The sequence below is a fragment of the Oncorhynchus mykiss genome, chromosome 12 (assembly GCF_013265735.2).
Source record: "Oncorhynchus mykiss isolate Arlee chromosome 12, USDA_OmykA_1.1, whole genome shotgun sequence".
Classification (NCBI taxonomy): Eukaryota; Metazoa; Chordata; class Actinopteri; order Salmoniformes; family Salmonidae; genus Oncorhynchus; species Oncorhynchus mykiss.
Genome location: NC_048576.1, coordinates 62,793,384 through 62,816,080, shown reverse-complemented (window position 1 = coordinate 62,816,080; position 22,697 = coordinate 62,793,384). Strand labels below are relative to the sequence as shown.

At 40.5% G+C, this 22,697-nt stretch overlaps 1 protein-coding gene across 3 annotated transcripts in view; it reads left to right on the top strand.

Moving 5' to 3' along the window:
• Positions 1 to 20,433, top strand: part of LOC110537960 — a 30,788-nt gene extending 10,355 nt beyond the window's left edge. The window contains exons 2-14 of one of the 3 annotated variants that reach the window (XM_021624448.2): positions 2,532 to 2,601; positions 3,054 to 3,122; positions 3,451 to 3,498; positions 3,706 to 3,837; positions 3,983 to 4,112; positions 5,594 to 5,611; positions 5,881 to 5,916; positions 14,317 to 14,367; positions 14,491 to 14,580; positions 14,762 to 14,785; positions 19,088 to 19,197; positions 19,449 to 19,508; positions 19,622 to 20,433. In XM_021624448.2, coding sequence (XP_021480123.2) covers positions 2,560 to 2,601; positions 3,054 to 3,122; positions 3,451 to 3,498; positions 3,706 to 3,837; positions 3,983 to 4,112; positions 5,594 to 5,611; positions 5,881 to 5,916; positions 14,317 to 14,367; positions 14,491 to 14,580; positions 14,762 to 14,785; positions 19,088 to 19,197; positions 19,449 to 19,508; positions 19,622 to 19,651 — 840 coding nt within the window. In that variant the 5' untranslated portion in view covers positions 2,532 to 2,559 and the 3' untranslated portion in view covers positions 19,652 to 20,433. Of the gene's footprint in view, positions 1 to 2,531; positions 2,602 to 3,050; positions 3,123 to 3,450; positions 3,499 to 3,705; positions 3,838 to 3,982; positions 4,113 to 5,593; positions 5,612 to 5,880; positions 5,917 to 14,316; positions 14,368 to 14,490; positions 14,581 to 14,761; positions 14,786 to 19,087; positions 19,198 to 19,448; positions 19,509 to 19,621 lie in introns of those variants that run through there. The other 2 variants (XM_021624447.2, XM_021624449.2) reach the window with 2 other exon arrangements.
• The last annotated feature ends 2,264 nt before the right edge of the window (positions 20,434 to 22,697 follow it).

Genomic DNA, 22,697 nt, shown 5'->3' with positions numbered 1-22,697 from the left:
AAGTCACGTTTGTCCACGAAGAGGAAGCAACCACCTCACGTGCTAAACTATACTGTATATACGATTGGATATTCTTGGCAGTATGTTTCACTCGGCTTTATTAAGACAGTCACAGCGTAGGCTTTTGCTGGCACGTTTAAGCCACTGCAGCTGGTTCTCAAACTCAATTAAGCTCATCGAGTGAGCAGTTGTGAAATACAACATCTGCCAAGTGAGTGAGAACATGTACATTGTCCACTGTCCACTGTAAGTGTATCAGCAGCTGTTTGGCATAATCAAGGTAACCACTGAGCACAGACGTCAGTTCAACGTCTAGGTTGGATTCACATTTGGCTGAGTTGTCAACTAATGTGAATTCAAGGTGACATCAACAAAACAAATGTCACCATGTCATTGGATTTAGGGTCAAAGTTGGGCCAAAAAAAGACAAAATGCACCTTACGTTGATTAATTTTTGCAAGTCTAATTCGTTTTCTATGTTGATTCAACCCCCTAGGTGACACAGGTCCATTTTAACGACCTTTGAAACTTGGTGACCTTTTTCAGGGCCTTTCTTCTCTTTGATGCCTTGACCCTTTCCCATGAGCTTGAGAACGTTGCCTTTAAAAGGTGCTTCGCTGAAAAGCATAATGGGATTTAATCCTGGACTTAGACCAGCCCACACTCAGTCAACAAACGCTTATGGCAAAGTATCACAATGGCTGTTGTTTACAGGCTACAGACTTGGGTAGAGCGTGCGTGTTGCAACGGTCACCAAAGCTGTTCCCCTGAGTGACGACTAAGACTAAGTGTAAAATATTATATTTAGCAACCAATGGATCTCTTAGTTTAAATACAGATACATTACTTTCCCCTCTCTTGAGTAAAACAGGTCATAACATTAGTCAATTGATCTTACAAGGAATAGTGCCTTGTGACAGTGATGTACAGTATATGATCCTGAGTTTGGTCTTCAAGACAACTTTGTCATACAAAGTGGTGTAAAGTACTTTAAGTAAAAATACTTGAAAGTACTACTTATGTAATTTTTTGGAGTATTTGTACTTTACTTTACTATTTATGTTTTTGATAACTTTTACTACATTCCTAAAGAAAATATTGTACTTTCAAAGTACTCATTACATTTTGAATGCTTTGCAGGATGGGAAAATGGTCTAATTTACACACTTATCAAGATAACATGTGGTCATCCCTACTGCCTCTGGCCTGGTGGACTCACTAAAGACAAATTTATATTTTGTAAATACTGTCTGAGTGTTAGAGTGTGTCCCTGGCTATCCGGACATTTTAAAACAAGAACAATGGTGCCATCTTCTTTGCTTAATTACATGTCATTTGTCATTTGCAAATTACATTTACTTTTGATACTTAACTATATTTAAAACCAAATACTTTTAGACTTTTACTCTAGTAGTATTTTACTGGCTGACTTTCACTTTTACTTGAGTAACGTTCTATACATTTATTGTCGTGGAATATTTTGGATTCAAGACTTTTAGATTTCTTCAAAACAATCCAACTTTATTATCGATTAAGAATTGCAATCACAGAGCTGAACAGCGACCACCCATCGGTAATTGTTGAGAGCCCAATGAGCAGATTTGGGTTTACTGCTCTTTATAGCAAAGTGCATCCTCCTGAATGTTCATGACAAATAACAGATGTGTAGAATTATACACAGGTACATTGTGATATCAAGCAGCAGACAGTAAGATTTACATTGCACCAGGTTTCTGTCTCTAGGTAATTGTTTATACAGAAATACTCATGTAACATAGCACACTAGGTCCTTCCCTCAAATGATGAAGTCCAGTGTTCATCTGCGATGTGGGAGCAATAAACTGCAGGGAGGGGTACTTGGCCCTGGCAAACAGGCCAGCATTTCACACAGACGCTATGCAGTCTAGGTTTTATCACCAAGGCATCGGAAATCAATTGCCAGCGTTAAGCATCAGAAGCTCCTCTCAGATGAACAGCCAGACTGTGAAAGTACTAATACAAGAATACATTCTAATATAAAGTCATGCGAATAACATAATGTTGTAATTTCCACCATATAATCTATAATTTTACTCAAGTATGACAATTGTGTACTTGTTCCACCACTGGTCATGCATGAGTATATGTTATGTTCAGCTGGTAGGATATTAACTGCTTGGTTACACATTCAAAGTTAGATAAATACATTCCTACTGTTATGCCACCAGTAAACCGATCCTACCTCCTGAAAAATCTACAGTATTTGCTAATGACCAACACAACATATGAAATGTGCTTAATTAACAGCATAGACAATCACACTGATGACACACACAAAGGATGGAAGTGACGCTTGAAAAACATTCTGTCCCTCAAATGGCGGTCAGACAAAGAATGGTCTGTCAGGAATGTTTCTGTCAGGATAAACCAGTACTAACTGAAAGTTGAGGAAATTTTGCAGGGAGAATTGTTCAAGGAAGAATATTTATTAACTCTCTCTGTCCCCCTGCCCCCCCCCCCCCCCCCCCCCCCCCCTGTCTCTTTCTGCCCAGGGGGAATCCTAATGTTTACCAAGGCAACATGACAAGTGACTTGGCATGGATCATCAGAGCTTGTCTCTTTGTGAGTTCTAGACTCTATATTGCCTCATCATTTCTCACCGACACTATTCAAGCTGTCACAGCACTGACAGGCACACCTGCAGCTGGAGATACCAGTACCCATCTGGGTTTCGCTCACTTTATCATGTAAAACAGTGGGCCGTGAATCTTTGACACCCTGAATTGACTGGAAAAGGTTTAACCGCGACCCTGAAACACACACAGCTCCTACTACTTATGTGCACTACTTGTTTAGCTACAGATGAATGAAACCAGGTTTGAATTCTATCTGATGTGGTTGTAGTGAAATTTGCATATAATTCAATTGGGTATTGACTATTATTGAATGATTATGCACATTGCACTCTTCAGGTTATTAACAGATACATAGTGTACTCCACGGATTCCCTCCTTTCCTCTCCTCTGCTTTGATCCTCTACTCTCTCCTCTCCTCGCCTCTCCTCTCCTCAGCAGGTGTGCCTGTGGAGAGCCTGTCTGTGTAAGGCGAATGACTGCATGCATAACGAACTTCTGACAGAAATGGTAAATGATAGTCACTAGTTACTCATCACAATTCTTCTAAACTTTTGGTGCATTTTCATACTTAAATAAAGGTTCATTTAAAAAAATAAAAAAAATAAATATGTTTTATTTTATTTTTTATTTTAACTAGGCAAGTCAGTTAAAGAACAAATTCTTATTTTCAATGACGGCCTAGGAACAGTGGGTTAACCGCCTTGTTCAGGGGCAGAACGAGAGATTTGTACCGATCTTGCGGTTACTAGTCCAACTCTCTAACCACTAGGCTACACTGCCAACCCATAATATGATGTTGAACCTTTAAGTAACTGGTTGCCTTTTTACCTTCAAGGTAGAACGTCTGCCAAAGGGCTATTTGTTCAGAGTGAACAAAAGTGAGGTATGGGTTCCATTCCATTTCTGTACATTCTATCTGTAAAGCCTGACTCCTAACTTGAAATCTGCAAGTGTAAATTGAACTTGAATCCATTGACATACATGCAAAATGTTATGAAACTGTCAATGTTGTGCAAGCTTATCTCAAGCTATGTTTTGGCCGTAAAGGATTATAAACTTAATTGCTGTCATTTCCACATGTTTATTACAGGAAACATTTGTTGCAAAAGCCCTTAGCAGGTTCTATGGGGAGAACTGTAAGGAGGACTTTGAATGCAAAGATTACACTGAAGACAAAACAAATTCTACTGTATGTTACTTACTGACCTGTCTGCATGGGAAGGTAGGTGTGTGTGTGTGTGTGTGTGTGTGTGTGTGTGTGTGTGTGTGTGTGTGGGTGTGTGTGGGTGGGTGGGTGGTGTGGTGTGTGTGTGTGTGTGTCTTCCTCCAGTACTGAGCCTCTTCTTCTTCCTTCCCCTGTATAACAGGAACCTGAGTGTGTCTCCAATGTCACATACAGTCTAGCTGACGTGGAGTTGGTCAGTTTGAAAGGCTTCAAGTGTCTGGTTGAAGATGCATTCAATCAGAAATATAATTTGTCACAAGAACAAGAGGATGGTAATGTTTAAAATACCTTTGGTTCCATGACCTCCAGTGCATAAAATCATAATATTACATGAAGTACATCGATAGTGCCTTCAGAAAGTATTCAAACCCCTTGATTTTTTCCACATTTTCTTACGTTAGAGCCTTTTTCTAAAAATTGATTAAATCCTCAGAAATCTGCACACAATACCCCATAATGACTAAGCGAAAACAGGTTTTGATTTTCTTTTGCAAATCTCTAAAAAATGTTAAAAAGAAATACCTTATTTACATCAGTGGTCAGATCCTTTGCTATGAGACTCAACATTGTTTCTACAACTTGATTGGAATCAACCTGTGGTAAATTCAATTGATTGGACATGATTTGGAAAGGCACACACCTGTCTATATAAGGTCCCACAGTTGACAGTGCATGTCAGAGCAAAAACCAAGCTATGAGGTTGAAGGAATTGTCCGTAGAGCTCCGAGACAGGATTGGGGAAGGGTACCCAAACAATTCTGCAGCATTGAAGGTCCCCAAGAACACAGTGGCCTCCATCATTCTTAAATGGAAGAAGTTTGGAACCACCAAGACTCTTCCTAGAGCTGGCTGCCCGGCCAAACTGAGCAATCGGGGGAGAAGGGCCTTGGTCAGCGAGGTGACCAAGAACCCAATGGAACCCAAAGACTCTCAGACCATGAGAAACAAGATTCTCTGGTCTGATGAAACCAAGATTGAAATCTTTGGCCTGAATGCCAAGCCTCACATCTGGAGGAAACCTGGCATCATCCCTACGCTGAAGCATGGTGGTGGCAGCTTCATGCTGTGGGGATGTTTTTCAGCGGCAGGGACTGGGACACTAGTCAGGATTGAGGCAAAGATTAACGGAGCAATGTACAGAGAGATCCTTGCTCCAGAGCGCTCAGGACCTCAGACTGGGTGAAGGTTCACCTTCCAACAGGACAACGACCCTAAGCACACAGCCAAGACAATGCAGGAGTAGCTTCAGGACAAGTCTTTGAATGTCCTAGAGTGGCCCAGCCAGAGCCCGGACTTGGACCCGATCGAACATCTCTGGAAAGACTTGAAGTTAGCTGTGCAGCGACGCTCCCCATCCAACCTGACAGAACTTGAGAGGATCTGCAGAGAAGAATGGGAGAAACTCTCCAAATACAGGTGTGCCAAGCTTGTATCGTCATACCCAAGAAGACTCAAGGTGGTCATCGCTGCCCAATATGCATCTGCGTAAAGGGTCTGAATACCCATTTATGTTTTTTTATATATATATAAATTAGCAAACATTTCTAAAAACATGTTTTTGCTTTGTCGTTATGGGGTATTGTGTGTAGATTGATGAGGGGGAAAAAAACAATTTAATACATGTTAGAATAATGCTGTAACCTAACACAATGTGGAAAACGTCAAGGGGTCTGAATACTTTCCGAAGGCACTGTATGTTGTATATTATCAACGCATCTCCCTTCTTACTATATGCCCTGTGTTTTGTTTACAGAATGTGCTGATGTTTTTGGTAAGCATTTGTGTGTGCGTGTGTGTGTGTGTGTGTGTGTGTGAAATATTTTTATTAAAAAGAGGGATGTTTTTACCTTTCCTTCTCTGTGTGATGCAGATAGATGGCCAAAAGCAACTGCACCGGTTAAGTGTATGTGTGTGTGCTTGTGTCCATGCGTACGTATGCATGTGTGTGTGCCTTCTGTACATACGTGTGGGAAATATGCTTATTTACAATAACTAGTCGTTTTAACCCATTGCTCTTCATCTCTCTCTTTTCCTCTCTAGTTGATGCAGTGAGATGCCAAAAAGCAACTACACTTGGTAAGTGTGTGTGTGTGGTAACACTTAATTTGGATTGTCCATCTATAGATGCTCTACAGACGATCAATAACATTTCAACTAACCCTAGATGTAACCCTTACCCTAACAAGCAGTTGCTTATCAACCATCAGTGCCGAGCGATTTATTTTTCCTTATTCTTCTTCGTTTTTTGGTACTTTTTACCCCCAATTTTGTGATATCCAATACAGTCTTGTGACATTGCTGCAACTCCCGTACGGACTCAGGAGAGGCGAAGAGCCATGCGTCTCTCCGAAACACGAACCTACCAAGCCACTTGACACACTGGTCGCTTAACCCGGAAGCCAGCCGCACCAACGTGTCGGAGGAAACACACCGTACAACTGTCGACCATGTCAGCGTGCATCTGCCCGGCCCGCCACAGGAGTCGCTAGAACACGAATGGACAAGGACAGCCAAACCCTCCCCTAACCCAAACGACAATGGGCCAATTGTGAACCTCCTCATGGGTCTCCCGGTCGCGTCCGGCTGCCACACAGCCTGGGATCGAACCAGGGTCTGCATTGACGCCGCTAGCACTGCAAAGCAGTGTCTTAGACTGCTGCGTCACTTGGGAGGCCCCGTGATTATGGCTTTTTGAGGTCAGTTTTAGTTCAATTATTAAAAAAGAATCACGTTTTTTGGAGTTTCAATTGTATTTTTAGACATTAGATGCACATGCTTTATGTGGGTTAAATGCTGTAACAACACAGAATTAACAATTCATAAAAGTCCCATGTGACGACCCATTATTGCTTATCACTTATTATCCATAATTTATTCACATTACTTTAATAAAATATTTGATGTCTTTATTACTTCAATCCAAGTCATCATCTCATCTCTATAGAGCTGCTGCCTATGCTGTCTGATAAATATCACAATTGTAATAGTTCTTTAAAGTTAATAAGGCAAAAAAAGGCATAAAAAGGCTTTTATGATTGCTGAATACCAACTATCAACCACTTAGATCATGTATTTTCACGGAATTTAGACGGAATCTAAAACAAACATCCAGATAATCACATTGTATGATTTTTGAAGTAATTAATTTGCATTTTATTGCATGACATAAGTATGTGATACATCAGAAAAGCAGAACTTAATTATTTGGTACAGAAACCTTTGTTTGCAATTACAGAGATCATACGTTTCCTGTAGTTCTTGACCAGGTTTGCACACACTTCAGCAGGGATTTTGGCCCACTCCTCCATACAGACCTTCTTCGGATCCTTCAGGTTTCGGGGCTGTCGCTGGGCAATACGGACTTTCAGCTCCCTCCAAATATTTTCTGTTGGGTTCAGGTCTGGAGACTGGCTAGGCCACTCCAGGATCTTGAGATGCTTCTTACGGAGCCACTCCTTAGTTGCCCTGATTGTGTGTTTCGGGTCATTGTCATGCTGGAAGACCCAGCCACGACCCATCTTCAATGCTCTTACTGAGGGAAGGAGGTTGTTGGCCAAGATCTCGCGATACATGGCCCCATCCATCCTCCCCTCAATACGGTGCAGTCGTCCTGTCCCCTTTGCAGAAAAGCATCCCCCAAAGAATGATGTTTCCATCTCCATGCTTCACGGTTGGGATGGTGTTCTTGGGGTTGTACTCATCCTTCTTCTTCCTCCAAACACGGCGAGTGGAGTTAAGACCAAAAAGCTCTATTTTTGTCTCATCAGACCACATGACCTTATCCCATTCCTCCTCTGGATCATCCAGATGGTCATTGGCAAACTTCAGACGGGCCTGGACATGCGCTGGCTTGAGCAGGGGGACCTTGCGTGTGCTGCAGGATTTTAATCCATGACGGCGTAGTGTGTTACTATTGGTTTTCTTTGAGACTGTGGACCCAGCTCTCTTCAGGTCATTGTCCAGGTCCTGCCGTGTAGTTCTGGGCTGATCCCTCACCTTCCTCATTATCATTGATGCCCCACGAGGTGAGATCTTGCATGGAGCCCCAGACCGAGGGTGATTGACCGTCATCTTGAACTTCTTCTATTTTTTTATAATTGCGCCAACAGTTGTTGCCTTCTCACCAAGCTGCTTGCCTATTGTCCTGTAGCCCATCCCAGACTTGTGCAGGTCTAAAATGTTATCCCTGATGTCCTTACACAGCTCTCTGGTCTTGGCCATTGTGGAGAGGTTGGAGTCTGTTTGATTGAGTGTGTGGACAGGTGTCTTTTATACAGGTAACGAGTTCAAACAGGTGCAGTTAATACAGGTATTGAGTGGAGAACAGGAGGGCTTCTTAAAGAAAAACTAACAGGTCTGTGAGAGATGGAATTCTTACTGGTTGGTAGGTGATCAAATACTTATGCCATGCAATAAAATGCAAATTAATTACTTAAAAATCATACAATGTGATTTTCTGGATTTTTGTTTTAGATTCCGCCTTTCACAGTTGAAGTGTACCTATGATAAAAATTACAGACCTCTACATGCTTTGTAAGTAGGGAAAACCTGCAAAATCGGCAGTGTATCAATTACTTGTTCTCCCCACTGTATGTTGAAGAGGGTGGGGCTTAAGCTGCATCTCTGTCTCACCCCACGGCCCTGTGGGAAGAAATGTGTGTGTTTTTTGCCTATTTCAACCGCACACTTGTTGTTTGTGTATATGGCTTTTATAATGTCGTATGTTTTTCCCCCAACACCACTTTCCATCAATTTGTTTTGCAGACCCTCATGCCAAATTGAGTCAAAGGCTTTTTTGAAATCAACAAAGCATGAGAAGACTTTGCCTTTGTTTTGGTTTGTTTGTTTGTCAATTAGGGTGTGCAGGGTGAAAACGTGGTCTGTCGTACAATAATTTGGTAAAAAGCCAATTTCACATTTGCCTAGTACATTGTTTCACTGAGGAAATGTACGAGTCTGCTGTTAATGATAATGCAGAGGATTTTCCCAAGGTTGCTGTTGACACATATCCCACGGTAGTTACTGGGGTCAAATTTGCCTCCAATTTTGTGGATTGGGGTGATCAGTCCTTGGTTCCAAATATTGGGGAAGATGCCAGAGCTAAGGATGATGTTAAAGTTTTAGTATAGCCAATTGGAATTTGTGGCCTGTATATTTTATAATTTCATTGAGGATACCATCAACAACACAGGCCTTTTTGGGTTGGAGGGTTTTTTATTTTGTCCTGTAGTTCATTCAAGGTAATTGGAGAATCCAGTGGGTTCTGGAGGTCTTTAATAGTTGATTCTAAGATTTGTATTTGATCATGTACAGTTGAAGTCAGAAGTTTACATACACTTAGGTTGGAGTCATTAAAACTCGTTTTTCAACCACTCCATAAATTAACAAACCTATAGTTTTGGCATGTCGATTAGGACATCTACTTTGTGCATGACCCAAGTAATTTTTCCAACAATTGTTTACAGACAGATTATTTCACTTATAATTCACTGTATCACAATTCCAGTGGGTCAGAAGTTTACATGCACTAAGTTAACTGTGACTTTAAACAGCTTGGAAAATTCCAGAAAATTATATCATGGCTTTAGAAGCTTCTGATAGGCTAATTGAAAACATTTGAGTCAATTGGAGGTGTACCTGTAGATGTATTTAAAGGCCTACCTTCAACGAAGTGCCTCTTTGCTTGACATCATGGGAAAATCAAAACAAATCAGCCAAGACCTCAGATAAAAAAAATTGACCTCCACAAGTCTGGTTCATCTTTGGGAGCAATTTCTAAATGCCTGAAGGTACCACATTCATCTGTACAAACAATAGTACACAAGTATAAACACCATGGGACCACGCAGCCGTCATAACGCTCAGGAAGGAGACGCGTTCTGTCTCCTAGAGATGAACGTACTTTGGTGCGAAAAGTGCAAATCAATCCCAGAACAACAGCAAAGGACCTTGTGAAGATGCTGGAGGAAACAGGTACAAAAGTATCTATATCCACAGTTAAACGAGTCCTATATCGACATAACCTGAAAGGCCGCTCAGCAAGGAAGAAGCAACTGCTCCAAATCTGCCATTAAAAAAAGCCAGACTACAGTTTGCAACTGCACCTGGGGACAAAGATCGTACTTTTTGGAGAAATGTCCTCTAGTCTGATGAAACAAAAATAGAACTGTTTGGCCATAATGACCATATGTTTGGAAGATAAAGGGGGAGGCTTGCAAGCCGAAGAGCACCATCCCAACCGTGAAGCATGGGGGTGGCAGCATCATGTTGTGGGGGTTCTTTGCTGCAGACAATTATGTGGATATATTGAAGCAACAACTCAAGACATCAGTCAGGAAGTTAAAGCTTGGTCGCAAATGGGTCTTCCAAATGGAAAATGACCCCAAGCATACTTCCAAAGTTGACAACTAAGTCAAGGTATTGGAGTGGCCATCACAAAGCCTTGACCTCAATCCCATTGAAAATGTGTGGGCAGAACTGAAAAGGTGTGTGCGAGCATGGAGGCCTACATACCTGACCCAGTTACACCAGCTCTGTCAAGAGGAATGGGCCAAAATTCACTTATTGTGGGAAGCTTGTGGAAGGCTACATGAAGCGTTTGACCCAAGTTAAACAATTGAAAGGCAATGCTACCAAATACTAATTGAGTGTATGTAAACTTCTGACCCAATTGCAATGTGATGAATGAAATAAAAGCTGAAATAAATCATTCTCTCTACTATTATTCTGACATTTCACATTCTTAAAATAAAGTGGTGATCCTAACTGAAATAAGACTACATTTTCCTAGGATTAAATGTCAGGAATTGTGAAACTGAGTTTAAATGTATTTGGCTAAGGTGTATGTAAACATCCGACTTCAACTGTTTCTGTTTTTGCTGTTTGTTCTTTGTTATAGAGCCAAAAATATTGGAGAAGTGGTTTACCCTTGGAGATGTCTCCATTTTGGAAAGATAATTATTTGTGTTTGTTTAGAGTTTTCCAGAAGTGGTTAGTCTATGGATTCTTCAATTACATTGAGCTGATTTCTGATGTGCTGTTCCTTCTTTTTGTGTAGCATATTTCTGTATTGTTTTAGTGATTCACCATAGTAAAGGCATAGACTCAGGTTTCTATGTTTTTGGTTGGACAAGTTTCTCAGTTTCATTCTTAGGATTTTGCATTCTTCTTCAAACCGTGTGTCATTGTTGTTCATTTTCTTTGGAATTTCTGTTTGAAATTTTTAGATTTGATAGGGACGCTGAGAGGTCAAATATACTCTTTAGGTTTTCTACTGCCAGGTTTACACCTTCACTATTACAGTGAAACATTTTGTCCAGGAAATTGTCTAGAAGGGATTGAATTTGTTGTTGCCCAATTGTTTTTTGGTAGATTTCCACACTACTTTCCTTCCATCTATAGCATTTGTTAATATTATTCAGCTCCTTTGGCTTTGATTCCTCATGATTGAGCAAAGCTCTGTTCAAGTAGAGTGTGATTTTGCTGTGATCTGATAAGCGTGTTAGTGGACTGACTGTGAACGCTCTGAGAGACTCTGGGTTGAGGTCAGTGATAAAGTCGTCTATAGTCTACAGTACTACTGCCAAGAGATGAGCTATATGTGCACCTACCATAGGAGTCCCCTCGAAGCCTACCATTGACTATGTACATACCCAGCGTGCGACAGAGCTGCAGGAGTTGTGACTCGTTTTTTGTTGTTGCTTATGTTGTCATAGTTATGCCTAGGGGGGCATGTGGGGGAGAGAATGCTGTCCCCTCCAGGTAGGTGTTTGTCCCCCTGTGTGCTGAGGGTGTTAGTTTATTGTCCAGTTCTGGCATTTAGGTCGGCACAGACTAGTGCATGTCCCTGGGCCTGGAAATTGTTTATCTCCCCTCTAGGATGGAGAAGCTGTCATTGGTAAAGTATGGGGATTCTACTGGGGGGATATTGGTAGCACACATGACACATTTTCTCTGTTGAGATCATTTCCTTATTCATTTCTAGCCAGATGTAAAATGTTCCTGATTTGACTCATTTAATAGAGTGGGTTAGGTCTGCTCTATACCAAATTAGCATACCCCCTGAGTCTCTTCCCTGTTTCACACCTGGTTGTTTGGTGGATTGGACAACCAGCTCTCTGTAACCTGGAGGGCAACCAGTGGGTCCATCTCCTTTTTACCATGTGTCTTGTAAGATGACAATGTCTGTATTTCCAATTTCTTTGAAGTCTGAGTTCCTGCTCTTTAGGCCAAAGGCAGATGACCTCAGACCTTGTATATTCCAGGATGAGATGGTAAAATCTTTGTGTTCCATAGTGTCTAGTGATGTTTTTGTGTGGTTTAGGCCTGGACCATCACAGTAGCTGTGAGCAGAGCATGTTGAGCATCTGATACATACCTCTAAGGTCACATGATGGGGCTTGCGTGGGTGTAATAGTGGGGGTTGGGCCTGTTGCTCTGATCACGGCCTGGGCATATGTCCTGCTGTCATGTTGAGGTCCGTGCCGCAGGAGATGGGGGCATCGTGTGGGCAGAAGGGTTATAGGTCTGATATGGGGGGGGCCTATATAGGATGTGGTCTTAGCTGGTTGGGGTGTGGCTGGTGATGCTGTGGTCTGGGTGTAGGTCCTCTTGGCATGGGTTCTCTCGGTGCAGGTCCTTCAGGAGGGGGTCTTGCAGGTCTGGGAGGGTGTCTCGCTGGTCTCAGCGGGGTGTCCATTGCTCTGTTCTCTCTGTCTGCCTTCTCTCTCTGTCTGCCTGCTCTCTATGTCTCTCTCTCTCTCTCTGTCTCGCTTTCTTGCTTTCTCTCTTTCTCGCTCTCTCTCTGGTTAGTTACAGTATTCTCTTGGCTGGGCTGGGAATTCTTCCCTGCTTCCGTGGCCAGAGGGCCCGCCACTATGGGTGTGTACTGTCATTGTGTGTGTGTATGGAATCTGTGGACATTGGGGTGTGTGTGACGACCAGGGGCCAAACATTATCAAAGGACTGCATTGTTAACCATCATGACATCCTCATACTGTCCTCTCTCTCTCTCTGCATGCGAAACATATGTTAACATTGCCAAAGCAGGTGAAGTATACAAAATATACAAAAGTGAAATAAACCTTAAGAATGAACAGTAAACATTACACACAGAAGTTTCAAAATAATATAGACATTACAAATGTCATATTATGTATATATACAGTGTTGTAACGATGTGCAAATGGTTGAAGTACAAAAGGGGGAAAAATAAGCATAAATATGGGTTGTATTTACAATGGTGTTTGTTCTTCACTGGTTGACCTTTTCTTGTGGCAACAGGTCACACACCTTGCTGCTGTGACAGCAAACTGTGGTATTTCAGCCAGTAGATTTGGGAGTTTATCAACATCGGGTTTCGAATTCTTTGTGGACCTGTGTAATCTGAGGGAAATATGTGTCTCTATTATGCGCTCTCTGTCTGCCTGTCTTCCTGCTGTCTCTCTCGCTCTCGCTCTCTCTCTCTCTTTGCTCTCTCTCTGTCTCGCTCTCTCTCTGGTTAGTTACAGTATTCTCTTGGCTGGGCTGGGAATTCTTCACTGTTTTCATGGCCAGAGGGCCCGCCACTATGTGTGTGTACTGTCATTGTGTGTGTGTATGGAAGCAATGGGTGGGAATCTGTGGACATTGGGGTGTGTGTGACGACCAGGGGCAAACATTATCAAAGAACTGTAATGTTAACCATCACACCATCCTCATCCTGTCACATACATCGCTCTCTCTCTCTGGTTAGTTACAGTATTCTCTTGGCTGGGCTGGGAATTCTTCACTGCTTCTGTGGCCAGAGGGCCCGCCACTACGTGTGTGTACTGTCATTGTGTGTGTGTAGCCGCTGTGTGAGTGTATGGAAGCAATGGGTATGGAATCTGAGGACAATGGGGTGTGTGTGTGCGTGTGTGTGGGCAATTGTTTGATATTTCCTGCTATGTCTGATCTCAGTCTCCAAGGGAATAACTTCACTGAACCAGAATATAAACGCAACATGCTAAGTATTGGTCCCATGTTTCATGAGCTGAAATGAAATGTGCAGTTTTGTCGTACAACACAATGCCAAAGATGTCTCAAGTTTTGAGGGAGCGTGCAGTTGGCCTGCTGACTCCACCAGAGCTTTTGCCAGATAATTGAATGTCCATTTCTCTACCATAAGTCGCTTCCAATGTCGTTTCAGAGAATTTGACAGTATGTCCAACCGGCTTCACAACCGAAGACACGTGTATGGCATCGTGTGTGGTTATGGTATAGGCAGGCATAAGCTATGGACAATGAACACAATTGCATTTTATCGATGGCAATTAGAATGCATAGACATACCATGGCGACCAGTTGTGAAATCTAAAGATCAGGGCTTAACAAATTTATTTAAATTGGCTGATTTCCTCGTTTGAACTGTAACTCATTAAAGTCAATGAAAATTGTTGCATGTTGCGTTTATGTTTTTGTTTCAGTATACAAACCTTTTTCTTTACATCTTTTTAGATACAAAAACTCCAACAATATATACAACCACGTTACCCACCATAAATTACAGTAAGCATCTCTCTCTATTTTGTCATACAATGATGTACCTTTTTTATTCAAAATTTGAATTAATAATGTTGATAAAATAATTTTTTAGATGAAAGTCAATCTTTTTTCGGACATTTGTTTTAGAAACATCGTCGATCCCGCCCAAAACGACATCATCAACAACACCACCACCATCATCATTAACATCGTCAACAATATCAAACAGCAACATGGGTAGGAAACTTTGCAATGTTTGCTTAATCCTTTAATGATTATTAGAGCTCAGTTAGTGTGAAGAATGTCTGACCTTGTGCCAGCCAAGTTAAAACCTTCGCTTACTACTTCTCAGATTTTGAATCCAAATGAATAATGTGGTGCATTATGACATGATATTATCGCTTTCCTTTCTTTCTAGAGTCACAAGAGCAGCAATTACAAAGTAAGTGTTTTAGCCTGGTTTATAGATACGTTACATTACCAAAAGTATGTGGACACCCCCCCCCCCCCACTAAGATACTGTAGATAGATACTGTAGATATATAATGAGGTACTATAGATAGATACTAAGATACTATAGATACATACTAAGATACTATAGAGATATACTATAGATAGATACTAAGATACTGTAGATAGATACTGTAGATATATAATGAGGTACTATAGATAGATACTAAGATACTATAGATAGATACTAAGATACTGTAGATAGATACTGTAGATAGATACTAAGATACTATAGATATATACTAAGTTACTATAGATAGATACTGTTGATAGATACTAAGATTCTGTAGATAGATACTAAGATACTATAGATAGATACTGTAGATACTAGAGATACATACTAAGATACTATAGAGATATACTATAGATAGATACTAAGATACTGTAGATAGATACTGTAGATATATAATGAGGTACTATAGATAGATACTAAGATACTATAGATAGATACTAAGATACTGTAGATAGATACTGTAGATAGATACTAAGATACTATAGATATATACTAAGTTACTATAGATAGATACTGTTGATAGATACTAAGATTCTGTAGATAGATACTAAGATACTATAGATAGATACGGTAGATACTAGAGATACATACTAAGATACTATAGAGATATACTATAGATAGATACTAAGATACTGTAGATAGATACTGTAGATATATAATGAGGTACTATAGATAGATACTAAGATACTATAGATAGATACTAAGATACTGTAGATAGATATTGTCAATATATACTAAGATACTATAGATTGATACTAAGATACTGTAGATAGATACTGTAGATAAATACTAAGATACTGTAAATATATACTGTAGATGGATACTAAGATACTGTAGATAGATACTGTAGATAGATACTAAGATACTGTAGATAGATACTAAGATACTGTAGATGGATACTAAGATACTGTAGATGGATACTAAGATACTGTAGATAGATACTAAGATACTGTAGATAGATACTAAGATGCTGTAGATAGATACTAAGATACTGTAGATAGATACTAAGATACTGTAGATAGATACTAAGATACTATAGATATATACTGTAGATAGATACTAAGATACTGCAGATGGATACTAAGATACTGTAGATGGATACTAAGATACTGTAGATAGATACTAAGATACTGTAGATAGAAACTGTAGATAGATACTGTAGATATATACTAAGAAACTGTAGATAGATACTGTAGATAGATACTAAGATACTGTAGATAGATACTGTAGATAGATACTAAGATACTGTAGATATATACTAAGATACTGTAGATAGATACTGTAGATATACTGTGGAAAGAAACTAAGAAACTGTAGATAGATACTGTAGATAGATACTAAGATACTATAGATACATACTGTAGATAGATAGTAAGATAATGTAGATAGAGACTGTAGATGGATACTAAGATACTGTAGATAGATACTGAGGTACTGTAGATAGATACTGAGGTACTATAGATAGATACTAAGATACTATAGATAGATACTAAGATAATGTAGATAGATACTATAGATAGATACTAAGATACTGAAGATAGATACTGTAGTTGGATACTAAGATACTGTAGATAGATACTAAGATAATGTAGATATATACTGTAGATAGATACTAAGATACTGAAGATAGATACTGTAGTTGGATACTAAGATACTGTAGATAGATACTGTAGATAGATACTAAGATACTATAGATATATACTGTAGATAGATACTAAGATACTGTAGATAGATACTAAGATACTGTAGATAGATACTGTAGATATACTGTGGAAAGAAACTAAGAAATTGTAGATAGATACTGTAGATAGATACTAAGATACTATCGATACATACTGTAGATAGATAGTAAGATAATGTAGATAGAGACTGTAGATGGATACTAAGATACTGTAGATAGATACCGAGGTACTATAGATAGATACTAAGATACTATAGATAGATACTAAGATAATGTAGATAGATACTGTAGATATATACTAAGGTACTATAGATAGATACTGTAGATAGATACTAAGATACTATAGATAGATACTGTAGATATATACTAAGATCCTGTAGATAGATACTGTAGATATATACTGTGGATAGATACTAAGAAACTGTAGATAGATACTGTAGAAAGATACTAAGATACTATAGATGCATACTGTAGATAGATAGTAAGATAATGTAGATAGAGACTGTAGATGGATACTAAGATACTGTAGATAGATACTGAGGTACTATAGATAGATACTAAGATACTATAGATAGATACTATAGATAGATACTAAGATACTGTAGATAGATAGTGTAGATATATACTAAGGTACTATAGATAGATACTGTAGATAGATACTAAGATACTATAGATAGATACTGTAGATAGATACTAAGATACCATAGATAGATACTAAGATAATGTAGATATATACTGTAGATAGATACTAAGATACTGAAGATAGATACTGTAGTTGGATACTAAGATACTGTAGATAGATACTGTAGATAGATACTAAGATACTATAAATATATACTGTAGATAGATACTAAGATACTATAGATAGATACTGTAGATAGATACTAAGATACTGTAGATAGATGCTAAGATTATGTAGATAGATACTATAGATAGATATTGTAGATAGATACTAAGATACTGTAGATGGATACTGTAGTTGGATACTGGAGAGGGACACTAAGGTACAGTAGATAGATACTGTAGATGGATACTGTCGATAGATACTGTAGATAGATACTAAGGTACAGTAGATAGATACTGTTGATAGATACTAACATACTGTAGATAGATACTGTAAATGGATACTAAGGTACATTAGATAGATACTGTTGATAGATACTAAGATACTGTAGATAGATACTGTAGACAGATACTAAGCTATATTAGATAGATACTGTAGAATGTTACTAAGGTACAGTAGATAGATATTGTAGATAGATACTAAGATACTTTAGATAGATACTAAGGTACAGTAGATAGATACTGTAGATGGATACTAAGATACTGTAGATAGATACTAAGATACTGTAGGTACAGTGCATTCGGAAAGTATTCAGATCCTTTACTCAGTACTTTGTTGAAGCACTTTTGTCAGAGATTACAGCCTTGAGTCTTCTTGGGTATAACGCTACAAGCTTGGCACACCTGTATTTGGGGAGTTTCTCCCATTCTTCTCTGCAGATCCTCTCAAGCTCTGTCAGGTTGGATGGGGAGCGTCGCTACACAGTTATTTTCAGGTCTCTCCGGTGATGTTTGAACAGGTTCAGGTCCTTCACCCCCCAGTCTGAGGTCCTGAGCACCTGGAGCAGGTTTTCATCAAGGAGCTCTCTGTGCTCTGCTTCGTTCATCTTTCCCTCGATCCTGACTAGTCCCCCAGTCCCTGTCGCTGAAAACCATCCCCGCAGCATGATGCTGTGGGGATGTTGCCAGGTTTCCTCCAGATATGGCGCATTCAGGCCAAAGATTTCAATCTTAGTTTCATCAAACCAGAGAATCTTGTTTCTCATGGTCTGAGAGTCTTTAGGTGCCTTTTGGCAAACTCCAAGCAGGCTGTCATGTGCCATTAGCTGAGGAGTGGCTTCCATCTGGCCACTGCCATATAGGCCTGATTGGTGGAGTGCTGCAGAGATGGTTGTCCATCTGGAAGGTTCTCCCATCTCCACAGAGGAACCCTGGAGCTCTGTCAGAGTGACCATTGGGTTCTTGGTCACCTCGCTGACCAAGGCCCTTCTCCCCCGATTGCTCATTTTGGCCAAGCAGCCAGCTCTAGGAAGAGTCTTGGTGGTTCCAAACTTCTTTTCCGTTTAAGAATGATGGAGGCAACTGTGTTCTTGGGCACCTTCAATGATGCAGAAATGTTTTGGTACCCTTCCCCAGATCTGTGCCTCGACACAATCCTGTTTCGGAGCTCTATGGGCAATTTCTTTGACCTCATGGCTGTTTTTTTGCTCTGACATGCACTGTCAACTGTGGGACCTTATATGAACAGGTGTGTGCCTTTCCAAATTATGTCCAATCAATTGAATTTACCGCAGGTGGACTCCAATCAAGTTGTAGAAACATCTTAAGGATGATCAATGGAAACAGGATGCAGCTTAGCTCAAATACGAGTCTCATAGCAAAGGGTCTGAATACTTTCCGAATGCACTGTACATACTAAGATACTATAAATAGATAGATACTGTATACTCATCTCTCTCCTCTGTGCTCTCTCCTAGGGAAGGTCATATCAGTCAGTACATTGTTAGCTATCTCTCTGATAGCTAATATCCTCCTTTTGGGTGTTGTCATCTTTCGGACCCGGGGGAGACGCCAGCATGAGGGCGTGGTGAGTGGTGTGTGTGTGTGTGTGTGTGTGTGTGTGTGTGTGTGTGTGTGTGTGTGTGTGTGTGTGTGTGTGTGTGTGTGTGTGTGTGTGTGTGTGTGTGTGTGTGTGTGTGTGTGTGTGTGTGTGTGTGTGTGTGTGTGTGTGTGTGTGTGTGTGTGTGTGTGTGTGTGTGTGTGTGTGTGTGTGTGTGCGCGCGCGCGCGCGCATGAGTGTGTGCTTTCTGTGGCTAAAGTGCTTCTTGTATTTTTCAGTCTCTTGCCATGCCTGAACTGACCGTATTGAACGCAGTAGAGGTAAATCATCTGATGCAGGTAATGTTCTCAGAATGCTACGGATCGATGACTTAGAGAACTCTTCAATCGAACCCAAGAGCGTTTGGATTTGCATGTAGTCAACAAAGTCTCTCTCTGTCACTCTCTCTCAGAACGACAACGGAGATGCTCTGCAGCACTGACCCCGTTCATCTGCCACCATTTGCCCCTCGCTTTCAATGGACAAATATATATCCTGAGCCAAAGAAAAAGGAGCCAACAGTCCTGCCTCTCTCTCTCTCTCTCTCTCTCTCTCTCTCTCTCTCTCGCTCTCTCTCACACACTCGCTTCACACTTCCAGGGCTGAGGCCACAACTCTTCTTCTCCTGCCACTGGGATTCTGGAGTTACTGTTGCAGACATTAATAAAATCTCCCCTCCGTGTGTTTTAATGGGGAGAATGGGAGAACTAATACATGTCTGTCTTTCAAGAGTCTCTAAAGAACAAGACATGGATTAAGGGAACACTGTGGTCTTGAAGTCACCCCCTGCCTTCAGCTGTCCGTTCAGCCCAAAGATAATATGTGCATGTGAATGGGAAGAAAACAGTGAGATGAACAACAAGATGAACCCTTTAGGGACGTACATTAGAACTAAGATGGTCCGATATTGAGTATTATTGTACTTTGCTGAAGTACAATACTTTACGAACAAAGCCTGCATCCATTCCTGACTGTGTTTGGATGATGTGGCTGTGTTACTTGATGAAAGGGGATTTTATGACGCAGAGGGAAAGATAAATATCAAAGGAGTAAATCAGTGAAGAAAAAAAGATGGAATAAATAAAGTGAAGACCATTTTATGTACAAAGTGTGTATATATTTAGAGTACCAGTCAAATTTTGGACACACCTACTAATTCAAAAAAAAAAATGTTGGACTATTTTCTACATTGTAGAATAATAGTGAAGACATCAAAACTATGAAACAACACATATGGAATCATGTAGTAACCAAAAGAAGTGTTAACCAAATCAAAATATGTTTTTTGTATTTGAGATTCTTCAAAGTATCCACCCTTTGCCTTGATGACAGCTTTGTACAGTCTTGGCATTCTCTCAACCAGCTCCATGAGGAATGCTTTTCCAACAGTCTTGAAGGAGATCTCACATATGCTGAGCACTTGTTGGCTGCTTTTCCATCAATCTGCGGTCCAACTCATCCCAAACCATCTCAATTGGGTTGAGGTTGGTGATTGTGGAGGCCAGGTCATCTGATGCAATACACCATCACTCTCCTTGGTCAATATCCCTTATCCCACCTGGAGGTGTGTTGGGTCATTGTCCTGTTGAAAAACAAATGATAGTCCCACTAAGAGCAAACCAGATGGGATGGCGTATCGCTGCAGAATGCTTTGGTAGTCATGCTGGTTAACGGTGCCTTGAATTTTAAATAAATCGCAGGCAGTATCACCAGCAAAGCACCATCACACCACCTCCTCCATGCTTCACAGTGGGAATCACACATGCAGAGATCATCCGTTCACCTACTCTGCGTCTCACAAAGACACGGCGGTTGGAACCAAAAATGTCAAATTTGGACTCATCAGACCAAAGGACCGATTACCACCGGTCTATTGTCCATTGTTCGTGTTTCTTGGCACAAGCAAGTCTCTTCTTATTATTGGTGTCCTTTAGCAGGTGTTTCTTTGCAGCAATTAGACCATGAAGGACTGATTCACGCAGTCTCCTATGAACAGTTGATGTTGAGATGCGTCTGTTACTTGAACTCTGTGAAGCATTTTTGTGGGCTGCAATCTGAGGTGCAGTTAACTCTAACTTATCCTCTGCAGCAGAGGTAACTCTGGGTCTTCCTTTCCTGTGGCGGTCCTCATGAGAGCCAGTTTCATCATAGTGCTGATGGTTTTTGCGACTGCACTTGAAGAAACTTTAAAAGTTCTTGAAATGTTCCGGATTGACTGACCTTCATGTCTTTTCTCTTTGATTATTTGAGCAATTTATTTACCAAATAGGGCTATCATCTGCATACCACCCCTACCTTGTCACAACACAACTGCTTGTCTCAAACATGCTAAGAAGGAAAGAAATTCCACAAAGGAACTTTTAACAAGGCACACCTTTTCATTGAAATGCATCACTTAGAAATGCGTCACTTAGAAATGTCCTTATTTTCCATGAAAACATACATGAAATGAGTTGCAAAATGAATAGGAAATATAGTCAAGATGTTGACAAGGTTATAAATAATGATGTTTCGTTGAAATAATAATTGTGATCTTTGCTTTCATCAAAGAACCCTCCATTTGCAGCAATTACAGCCTTGCAGACCTTTGGCATTCTAGTTGTCAATTTGTTGAGGTAATCTGAAGAGATTTCACCCCGTGCTTCCTGAAGCAACTCCCACAAGTTGGACTGGTTGATGGGCACTTCTTACGTACCATGCGGTCAAGCTGCTCTCACAACAGCTCAATAGGGTTGATATCCGGTGACTGTGCTTTGAGTCATTGAAATTGGCTCCAACTAAGCGCCGTCCACAGGGTATGGCATGGCGTTGCAAAATGGAGTGATAGCTTTCCTTCTTCAAGAACCCTTTTCCCCTTTACAAAACACCTACTTTACCACCACCAAAGCACCCCCAGACCATCACATTGCCTCCACCATGCTTGACAAATGGCGTCAAGCACTCCTCCAGCATCTTTACATTTTTTCTGCGTCGCACAAATGTTCTTCTTTGTGATCCGAACACCTCATACTTAGATTCGTCTGTCCATAATACTTTTTTTCAATCTTACCTTGTCCAGTGTCTGTGTTATTTTGCCCAACTTAATCTCAGTCTGAGATATGGCTTTTTCTTTGCAACTCTGCCTGGAAGGCCAGCATCCCGGAGTCGTCTCTTCACTGTTGACGTTGAGACTAGTGTTTGGCAGGTAATATTTAATGAAGCAGTTGAGGACTTGGGAGGCGTCTGTTTCTCAAACTAGACACTCCAATGTACTTGTCCTCTTGCTCAGTTGTGCACCGGGGCCTCCCACTCCTCTTTCTATTCTGGTTAGAGACAGTTTGCGCTGTTCTGTGAAGGGGAGTAGTACACAGCGTTGCATGAGATCTTCAGTTTCTTGGCAATTTCTCATGGAATTGGAATAGCCTTCATTTCGCAGAACAAGAGTAGACTGATGACTTTCAGAAGAAAGTTCTTTGTTTCTGCCCATTTTGAGTCCGTAATCAAACCCA